The 10,994-nt window shown below is 36.2% G+C and overlaps 1 protein-coding gene across 6 annotated transcripts in view; it reads left to right on the top strand.

Moving 5' to 3' along the window:
• LOC135219424 (uncharacterized) overlaps positions 1 to 10,994 on the top strand; it is a 913,425-nt gene that overhangs the window by 458,650 nt on the left and 443,781 nt on the right. For all 6 annotated transcript variants that reach the window (XM_064256195.1, XM_064256199.1, XM_064256198.1 and 3 more), the window contains exon 3: positions 1,555 to 1,755. In XM_064256195.1, coding sequence (XP_064112265.1) covers positions 1,555 to 1,755 — 201 coding nt within the window. The remainder of the gene's footprint in view (positions 1 to 1,554; positions 1,756 to 10,994) is intronic.

Genomic DNA, 10,994 nt, shown 5'->3' with positions numbered 1-10,994 from the left:
GAAATGTTTTAACTGAGGAAGAGACAGGTTGTTTTGATAACTAATTCATTAAAATAAAGTAGTGAATATTAGTGTAGATGATGGAGAGAGTAGGAATGATTAGTTTTCATTGGAAAGGTGAGTAAATTTAAGGCGTGATTTTAGTGGGTGTTCATTATTAGGTAAAGAAGGAAGTTCGTGTTCTGCAAAGAATTTTCTTATTGCAGAAAACAGTAACTAGCAAATTCAGAAGCAGGACTGTATAATCAGATATGTCATTCATATATTGAATGTAAATGTATGGGTAATGCACGTGGAATCATAGGTGGGACGTATACAGACTTGAGATGTTGGCTGGAATTATTTAGAGAGAAGAGAATTAGCACATTCCGAAAATGCTTCATAAACGAAATAAGTTACCGAACGAGAATGGCCCTAATACCGGAGAGATGGAAGACTGTGTTGAGAGAGGAGAACGGTGCAGTAATCGTAACGAGATTGACGTCTGCCGCTAAGTAAACAGCAAACTGCGTAGGTGTCTGTTTCTCTAGGGAATGAACATGATGGCTACAGTGTTTTTGTCAGGGCCTCGCCTTCTTCAGGGATACAGCGTACAGATGAAAACATACATGAACCAAATGCCATGTAATTCTTTGTACACTAATAACAAAATCATTACATTTTAGCACACTCCACCCGTTCCGAGTGGTATTAATTAAAGGAAGAAATTGCTAAGTGTTAGTGTTAGTTGTACGTCGTTTGAATATTAAATAGTAATTTATTTGAGCTTTGCCTTTTGTTGATGGTAAAAATTTTCCCCGTCTGGTTTTGGTCTGCAGTTATGCTGACAAGAAAAATGTTGGATATTTTATATGCAGCCTGCATAAAGCACACATACATACTTGTGTATACATGTGTATGTATGACTGTATTTATGTATTATACATGCGTGTATTTTATATATAATTTACATATATATCTTACTACAATGGGCGTAATGTCTGTCCGTCCGTCAGTTATTCAGTCGCGGCCAAACGGCTGGTCCAGTGAGCATGAAACTTTGCAGAGTTATGGTGGGGAACTCCTAAGATAGTTTATAACGAGGTTTCCTTCTTAACCGCCCCCCCCCCCCCCTCTCTCTCTCTCTCTCTCTCTCTCTCTCTCTCTCTCCTCTCTCTCTCTCTCTCAAAGGTGGTGGGGTGAGAAGAGATTCCCCGAAACGGAGCTGGTTCTGCCCGTAGACTTAGTTACTTTATGAATTTTCATACTTAATTTCTGTATATATATGTTTGCTAGTATGTATAATGCATGTCCTCGTGTGTATATAAACACACACACACACACACACACACATATAATATATATATATATATATATATATGTATATATATATATACACACACGTAGATTTGAAGTAGGTACAGATATGCTGTAAGTTACATTATGTTCATGATGAAGCATTACCGTGACTATTTTCTAAGCATTTTGTTCTTGAGTAAATTGGACGTTCTTGGGAAGATGAATGAACAATTGTGAAAACCCCTTAACATGCCTGTTTCCTCTTTCTTTTCGCAGTGTACTTGGCGCAACTGCTGGTGCTGTGTGCTTGCGCATGCATCCCCCCCGCGGCGCTGCCCCACGGCAAGGTCTCCCTGGAACGAGGAGGAATCATCGTCGCTTACAGCTGCAATCCCGGGCACACCCTGGAAGGCACGGCAATCGCTGTCTGCATCGGTGGGAGATGGTCCACTGCAAGCCCCAAATGTGTTGCTGATGGTGAGTGTTTGTTTGATTGTCTCTCTATCTTCTACATGGTTATTGCCTTTGCCTTTATTTGTATGGAATTGTTTTAGTCTGGTTAGCCTGCAAGGAAAGTAAATGGACCATTGTCAGAAGTATTGAAGATTTAAATGGACGAGGAATTCATTTGCTTTCAATGAAATCATCCTAGTAAGTGCTTACAAATCTTGTCCTTATGGGCACTGCAGACCGGTTGTCCTGATATCCTTGGAGATGTACTTAACAAAGATTCATGATATTGCATCAGGTTTGAAATAGCCGTCTCATTTTCATTCAATTCTTTTCAAAGGCGAGGACAACGTTGTAGGAATGATTTTCATATAAGTAACCTTGTATTCTACCTTTTTTCCAATTGTTTGTATTTCTGCCAGGTAAATTAAAACAATTTGGTATTAATATTATCGACTCAGACAGTGAAGTCAAAATTGCGTTCATCGAGAACTTCTTCGTCAGATATATGGGGTGTATTCTGAAAAGTAGCTCTGATTTAAGAATTGTGCGCTTTGCCCACTGCGACAGGTATTGGGTATTCCCAGTCTTTCACTCATCTACGTACCGATCAAAACTCAGGATGTTCATATATATATATCTATATATATATATATATTATATATAGATATATATATATATATATATATATATATATATTATATATATATAAAATATATTTATTTTTTATAAATACACATATATACATATATATTTCTATATACATACATACATACACACGTATACATACGTACACACACATATATATATATATATATATATATATATATATATATATATATGTGTGTGTGTGTGTGTGTGTGTGTGTGTCCTGAGCAGTGTCTGTTGCACATGTTGAAAGCAACATTTTGTATTTAGAATTATCAACGTAAAAAGTTTTTTTTTTTAAATCTTATATGTTTTCATTGCATTTACTCTCTCTCTCTCTCTCTCTCTCTCTCTCTCTCTCTCTCTCTCTCTCTCTCTCTCTCTCTCTCTATTTTTTCATTCTTTCTTTATCGTTTTGATCTCCGTGTATGTCATGGGTCAAAGAAGATTACAAAGCATATCCATTTTTATCATTACATGCGAAAGATTGCCTTTGATTCTCCTGACGCTGTCCGGTATTCAGACATTCTTCGGTATGAAAATCTTTTTCTGAATGTTAGCAGCTCTCTCTCTCTCTCTCTCTCTCTCTCTCTCTCTCTCTCTCTCTCTCTCTCTCTCTCTGAGGCTTGCAGATGACCTAGACTCGCATCCCACCAGATAATCCTTTCTTAGTGTAAGCGCTGAAGTGAATTCTTTTAGGCGGAAAGAGAACCTGGGATTAAAAAGTCGTCGTAGGAGGTGGTTCTCTCCATACCCCGGCATCGCCTTCCACACACAGGGTATGCGGTCTCGCCAGCCCCGTGGTTGTGTACATTATGGAGCCCTGGTTCAGTTTATCCCTTTGACCTCGAGTCAGCGACCGGAACGTAAGCTGTTTGGCCTCCCCGTGCGTGAGCATCTGGGTACGATAGCATTTAATGGGCTATTCGGGATCAGATTTGAAGGCTATCATTTGGGGTCGCACACACCCCAGACAGAACTTGAGCTGTCGGAGTCAAAATGATCGCCTGTTCCTTTCTGGTTTCACTTAGCGTAATAATGAGCATGTCATAAATACGTATAACGTGTGCCATCTGCACTTTGATCCCACACGTAATTGCTTAGTCAAGATCCTCCCGCTTCTCTCAACAGGGATCTCATGCCAGGCCCAAGGAGACTTTGCATGGCCACGGATAAACGTTCAGGATTGGGAAGGACAACGGACCAGATAGACGACGTGTGCCTGAATTAGAAACGGATAATCGGGAAGTAATTTAGTTTTCTTGAAAGGATAGCTATGCCTTTTTAAAATTTCTCCCCTCGTCAGTTGTCGAGGGTCATGTCGGGATTTCGCCTTCTTTGCTGTGTATTGTAGCGCCTCTGGCGTGATTGGTGTGGTCTTGGCCTGCCGCCTCGGTGGCCGCGGGTTCGATTCTCGGGCATTCCATTGAGGGGTTAGAGATGTGTATTTCTGGTGATAGAAGTTCACTCTCGACGTGGTTCGAAAGTCACATAAAGCCGAATAACCACTGGTTCCATGCAACGTAAAAACAGTATACAGACAAACAAACTTTAATGTGGTAACATTTTTTCAGCTGGTTGATATTCTGATTCCCACCTGATTTATATTAACGAGACTAAGACGGCAAACCTATTTCAGACCGCTAAATCAAGAAGTTTGAATTGTAATCCTTTGTTGTCTTTTAATTTATTATAATTTTTAAGGGGCCGGGGACCACTTTCCTAAACCAGCGATTTGTGTAGTTTTAAGATTCAATCGGCTTTTCCTATTCTAATTTTGGAATGTAATCATTAACTCGCACAAACATCTTTGTATGTTTATGAAGTTATTTCACATTAACATAGCTCGTGTGAATGTTGAAGAGCATCGAAGTATGAATGAATTTGAATCTTTCTTTTTCGATGTGTGATTTTTTTTATTTTTAGATCCTAATGCTCTTCTGATTTTCAACCATTTCTTCCCTTGTTTAACCTCTCTTTTCGAGGTAAAAGATTCATGGGCACGCTCTAATGTTATCGAATGCTCGATATCTTCGGAATGAAAATAAAATTTAGAAATGAAATGTACAAAGGAGGAATTGGCCTAGTGACCTTTTAAATGCGTTTTACGATTTAAAAATAGTAACCTTACGAAGGAGTTAGATTCATCACAATAACTAGAGCGTGAATACTTTTTTTTTTAAAGATTAGTTCACCTGAAAAACGGAGCTTTTTGTTTGCTATGAACTTTGAAGCTGAAGTAATTGTTTTTGTCCAGATTTGTTCATGTGTGTTTCCTTGCATTAACCTTTTATTCAAATAGCAGACATTCTTATGATTGACAGAATTCATATCTATAATCGTCCACAGATTGCAGGTGTGAAAAGATGAACGGAAAGGTTATTATAACTTCACAACATTTCTAGGAGATTGTAATGTTATTTCTCATATGATGTTCACATTTTGAATTTTGTGTCTCCGGAATTTAAAATACCTCGGAAGTTTCGGGGATGGACTTCCGAAATGCAAAAAGCAATAGGATCATAAGAAATTGAAGTTCATAAGCGTCTTTTACCCATGTTCAACAACTCTTACACAAAAAGGTGTATGTATATGTTATATTACATAATATGTTCATTTATAAGTATATATACGCACACATTATATACTTTCTTTTTTGTAAGAGACGCTGAACAAGAGTCAAAGCTTTTCTTTATTGTAGTCCTATTGACTTTCGAATTTCGAACATTCATCTTCGAAAACATCATTTTTTATAAATGCTAATATAATAAAAAACGATAGGAAAAAGTACTGCAGTTACCGAGAGGACATGTACTATATAAATTTTCCCTCTTGTCCCCACTTGGCTTATCAAAAGATGAAAAACGTAATATTGTTGAATATTGCGCTATTAGAGTTTCTTCAATAATTCCAAAACGATTTTTCGTCGAAAATGCAATCATTATTTTGTTTTCAATATCATTATTGTGTCACATTTTTCGTCCAGTTATGTGGAAACTTTCTTATAAGGTTTGCAGCGTGGTCGCTTTGTTCCATATGGAAATGTGATGTTTGGACCAATAGTGATACAAATATTAACATTAGTGGTGATATGTCTGTCTAGCGCCTCAGTGGCGTGGTCGGTTTGGTCTTGGCCTGCCACCTCGGTGGCTGCTAGTCCGATTCTCGGGCGTTCCATTGAGGTGTCAGAGATGTGTATTTATGGTAATAGAAGTTCATTCTCGACGTGGTTCGGAAGTTGTGTAAAGTCGTTGGTCCCGTTGCTGAATAACCACTGGTTCCATGCAACGTAAAAACTCCATACAAAAAAACAATATGTCTATTTACGAGGAAGAAGCCGTTACTTACAGCGTGGTATATTAAAAAGTAAAGGAAACCGTAACATAATTCAAAAGTTTCATTCTTACCTGATGATAAAAAAAAATAACGAAAAAAACGGTAAGGAGATTTAATTGCAGCTGTTCCATTATCCTTTTAGCTCAGTTTATGGGCCTCCAAACCATCGCGCGTCGAAACGCACTGAGAACCTGAACTATTAAGCAATAGTATTTCATCTTTGTGAGCAATGAGGGAAGAGCAGATTACCGATGCTGCATGAATAAGTTCGACCGATGCTGGGTTTCAGACCGTATATTACAAAGAATCAATATTCCGCCTCATGTGAAAAGGGGAACGAATTCTCAAGTGCCTATTTGTACTCGAGTTATCTTATGAAGTCTTCTTTCGTCAGAGAAGAGAAAACTTTGAGCTGGAGTAGGCGTTGCGGGTAAAAACATTCAAGTCTTTGTTACACTGAGCCCAGGTTATAGGCAGTGGTACTAACAGTTGTAATTCTTTTTACAGATGGTTAGGTTTCGGGAAATTGGAAAGTAATCTGGGTCAACAAGATGAGAAGATGAAGCCATTTTTAATTATTAAATTTGAAATGCAAACATTCGTATGAAACCGTCCATAACTTGCTGAACTAGTTCTCACAGAGTCAAAAACATGTACGTGAAAAAAAAAAAAAAGAATATATATATATATATATATATATATATCTATATATATATATATATACACATATATATATATATATAACATATATATATATATATATATATATATATATATATAGAATATGAGAGAGAGAGAGAGAGAGAGAGTGTGCGGGGATCATTAATTAAGAGGCATGAATATCTAGGAAAATAAAATATTGAAATTGATCAAGATAAAGTCAACAAGGAAATCTATAACAATAAATATGTTAACTTTCTACACTAAAAATACGCTTGATAAAAGCAGAACATTTTGTACTCCTATTAAAAGTGCACTTTATAAGGACACAAAAAAAGAAAGGGAACTTAACTGGGCGAAATGCAAAGGCATAACCCTCCCCCCCTCAACCCCAACCCCACCCTTCATGCTACAACTTCAGAATGACGAATATTCAATTTGTCTTCCGAAAAAAAGTCAGCGGAAAAAGAGGGAATAATTCATGGAAAAAGGTCTCGCCGTGATAATCGATACAGTGCATTTGCTCTCCAAATAGCTTATTTATTTAGTAAAATAAAAATCAAAATAACGAAAGAGAGCTAAGAAATGGGAGAGTCCTGTTTGTACTCTTAATGTGGGAAGTGGCATGGGAGCTCTTGGTACGAAAGCTACAGTACATAGCTAAAGGATTTTAGAACATGGTTGTATGGTCACCACCCGGCACCAGCCAGTTATGAATGTGACATTCAAGATGGCCCAGCTGCCATATATATATAGTGGGAAGGATACTTCATTTCTGCAAAACAAAATTGACAATAGTGAATGTTTCTAGCAAACCTTTTGAGCTAGATAAATGTGGCTATCAATTATTGTAAGTCCTTTAGTTAGAAGGTTTTCTTTATATTGCATTTTCCCTTAAAAAAAATCCTTCATGGACTGAGTAGGTCTCTACAGCTTTTCATTATATTATTTTTGTTCATTCCATCAGAATTTTCTTGCGATTTCATTTTTTTATATGGAACATTTATTGACACCTTGGTGTTCTCATGCAAATACGCAGGCCTTTGTGGATTGCAATATGTGTAATAATTTTTTTCCGTTTTTTTAAGTTTAACACTACTTAACGTAAACTTGTGCATTGCTAGTTTCTTGGTTTATGGCCAACAATTCCTTAAATAAAAAATAGAAAGAATAAACCTGGAAAACAAGACAAGTAAAGCGAATTGTAATCAGAGCATAGTGATCCGGTGCTTGAGCTTTTTTTTTTTCCTCTCTCTCCTTTTTTTAGCAGAGCAGAGTACTAACAAACAGACAAATTAACGGATGGATGATTCGAAAGCAAAATTACATCTTATATCATGTCTATGCTTTTGCGTATAATGCTGACACAAACAAATGCGTGTTTGTTCTAAGATCTTACACAAGAAGTGACACATGCGCACTGTTGCTTTAGCAGAGGCATTAGTCCTTAATCTCAATAAATCACTCCATTCAGTCCATGTAGACAGTGTTTGTAAAGACGATTAATTTCGTGCATCGTTTTTTAAGTGGCTCCGGTACTGTGCACTTAGTGGAATTGGTTTTATGAAGGATCACTCGCTGCCTTGACAATGTTAATATTATTTTTGATAAATGGAGTCCACGAATCGCATTCTTTTTCCAGCTTTTGCCGGTTGTCGGCATTGATCAGTGAAAGGCAAGTGGATTTAGTCACTGCATTTCATTAAAATATATGGCATGATAAGCAGATTATTTTTTTTCTAAACTTAAGTTTGTACAAAAACATGTTACATCTCTTTTGATAAAATAAACAAATCATTTGATGCTTTATTGTTCTTGATAGTCTTTCCTGCTTGCTTTCTGAGAAGTCATGTGTTTACAGAATTAACTCACCTTTTTTCTTGATTTGCTAGAAATCCTTTACACCCACGTCATTCTAGTTTGTTAGTTTTGTAGTCAAAATACACACGCACATTATATATACATGTGTGTATTTGACTATAAGATTAACAAACTAAAATGATATGCTCGTAAGGGATTTCTAGTAAATCAAGACAAAAGAGTAGACTACATATACATATATTCATATATAGATTTAAATTTATTATTTAATCTATATATATATAGTATATAAATTATATATATTATATATATATATTATATATATATATATGTATATATACATGAGTGGTAAAAATGTTCTGTTACAACTGAATTCCATCTCATAAAAGGAGCCTGTAAAAACGCCAAAATATAGAAAGAAAGTACTATATTTCAGAGACTGCTGTCTCTCTCCTCAGGTAGATGAATGAGAAAAGTTACAGAAAAGGTGGTATGTATTTATACCAAGAGATCCATCCACAGTTAGGCCCCTTCTACAAGAGGGGCACTCTGATTTGCCCGTAATACTCTCGCTTTCCATCAGTGTTACTAGATCAAACAGTTCAAGAGAGGCAGTGGTCACAGGCAGGCGAACCTATGACTTAGACCACACTCGTGATCGCCATCCACTCACAAAATTGGCAACAGTGTCTGCCTGCCGCTCATTTGCCCCTTGTGTGGAAGGGGCTTTAAGCCAATTTAGGTCACTCCCACTGATAATTCTTTGTTAATGCTCTTAAGCATTGGTTGAAGGAAAATTTTATCAATGACATCTGAATCCCATGCGCCCTTTGCGAGACAGGTAATGAATATCTGAAAGGGCGCATGGGATTCAGATGTCATTAATAAAGTTCTCCTTCAACCAATGCTTAAGACTATTGAAGAAGAATTATCAGTGGGAGTTACCTAAATTGGCTTAACTATGGATGGATCTCTTGGTATAAATACGGCCTTTTCTGTAACTTTTCTCATTTATCTACCTGAGAGAGAGACAGCAGTCTCCGAAATATAGTACTTTCTTTCAAGATTTTGGCATTTTTATAAGGCTCCTTTTATTATATATATATATATATATATATATATATATTATATATATCTATATATTAAACAATAAATTGGACGTATATTTACACTTGGAGAGGAATATGGAACCGACTCCCTTTGGTACTTCTTGGAGAGTTTTGATCACTGCAACAGATTGATGATCGTCTAATAGTACTTGTTTATTTTTTGTAACTTCAACCTGTAAATTAATGAATGGCGTTTTGGCAAGGCACTGAAAACTTGCGGCATTTAGCTTACATAAATGTAACCATACCTGATATTGCTCGCCAGTTGGGCCATCAAGGTAATTAGAATTTATAGTCAGTCGGTCGTACAGATATTCTCGAGTTAAGAATATGTTGTAGACTCATGCTTGATCATCCTGCTATGACAGCACTGAAGAAAGCTTTTAATTAGGTAGTGAAATTAATTTGATTGCTCATTGCGTTGCTATTGATAAGTGTAAATAAGCAATGCATATATTGACACCGGACAGGACTTTACTATGGAGAGGGAATTTGAATGTCGTCTTTCGTTTTACTTGAACTGTTTCTGGTCTATTTTTCATGAAGATATTTTTCCACGTAATTATTAATTAGGAATTATGTAAGGCTTTGGGCTGTGCCCGCTCCAGGGAGAAGTATTATCGCTGACCGTAATACTGACAAGCCATTATTTATGGTTCCAGTACTCTTTAGATTCGCTAAGAAGTTGATCTGCAAATCCTTATATCAAAATCTTGAATCTGATCTCTTGCTTCTTAACAGCTACTATAGCTTACTGGGTACAGTGATGCCCTTTTATATCCAATTAGTTCAATCTAGGATGTAAGTCGAGATTTACCCAGTTTGGTTGGTTAAGACTTTTATGGAAGCTTCTATTTTTAAGTTTTGTATATCAGGTTTTGGAGGCTTTACATTTAAACTCCATAGTAGTTGTTAAATGAAAGGTTATAGAGATTACGTTAGTTGCCGTTCTAGTCGGACTGGATCGATAAGTAGCGTTCCACAAGGTAGTAGCCTTGGAATTTTGCGTTTTATAGGAATAGTTTAATCCGTAAAACATGCTGCTTTTTGCAAGCATTCACTCTCTCTTGTGAATCAACATTTTAAGATACTCTGTCTTTTTTGTATCCTTTTAATTATCATTTAGTTTCAAGCAATGTAAGGTTCCATATACTTGTAGAGATTTAATATTAATAGCACATGCCTTAGATATTTTGCTCTACTATGAGTTAAAAATTGCCTTCTAGACGAAGTCACTTGCAGTGAATTGTCATTTTAACAGGAATATGTCATGGAAATGTAGGTACACTGCTTTATCAGTGTCCGATAATAAAGTCACAGGGAAAAAAAAACAAAAAAAAAGTCAGAAAAAAAACAAAAAAAAAAAAATTCAACAATTTGGCTAGGAAAACAAGTGTAACAGGTCTTTTCCTCCGTTACTAAAAAATTAAATAACTTTCTTACCAAACTCTGTTCACAACAAGAAACTAAGTCCACAATCAGTGGAATAGCTCTCAAATATTATCAAAGTGCAAAAATTAATTCATGGGGAAAACGAAACACCACCAACAAAATACTTAAATTTAATACAAAAATATCTAGACAGAAGTTACTCCTGAAACCTCGGAATACATATATTATTGAAAACCAATCATCCTGAATTATTTATGAAACAACACACTTACCCAATTAAGATAGGAAAAAGCAAAGATA

The sequence above is a fragment of the Macrobrachium nipponense genome, chromosome 1 (genome assembly GCF_015104395.2).
Source record: "Macrobrachium nipponense isolate FS-2020 chromosome 1, ASM1510439v2, whole genome shotgun sequence".
In the NCBI taxonomy this organism is placed as follows: Eukaryota; Metazoa; Arthropoda; class Malacostraca; order Decapoda; family Palaemonidae; genus Macrobrachium; species Macrobrachium nipponense.
This window is presented reverse-complemented; position numbering and strand designations above follow the sequence as displayed.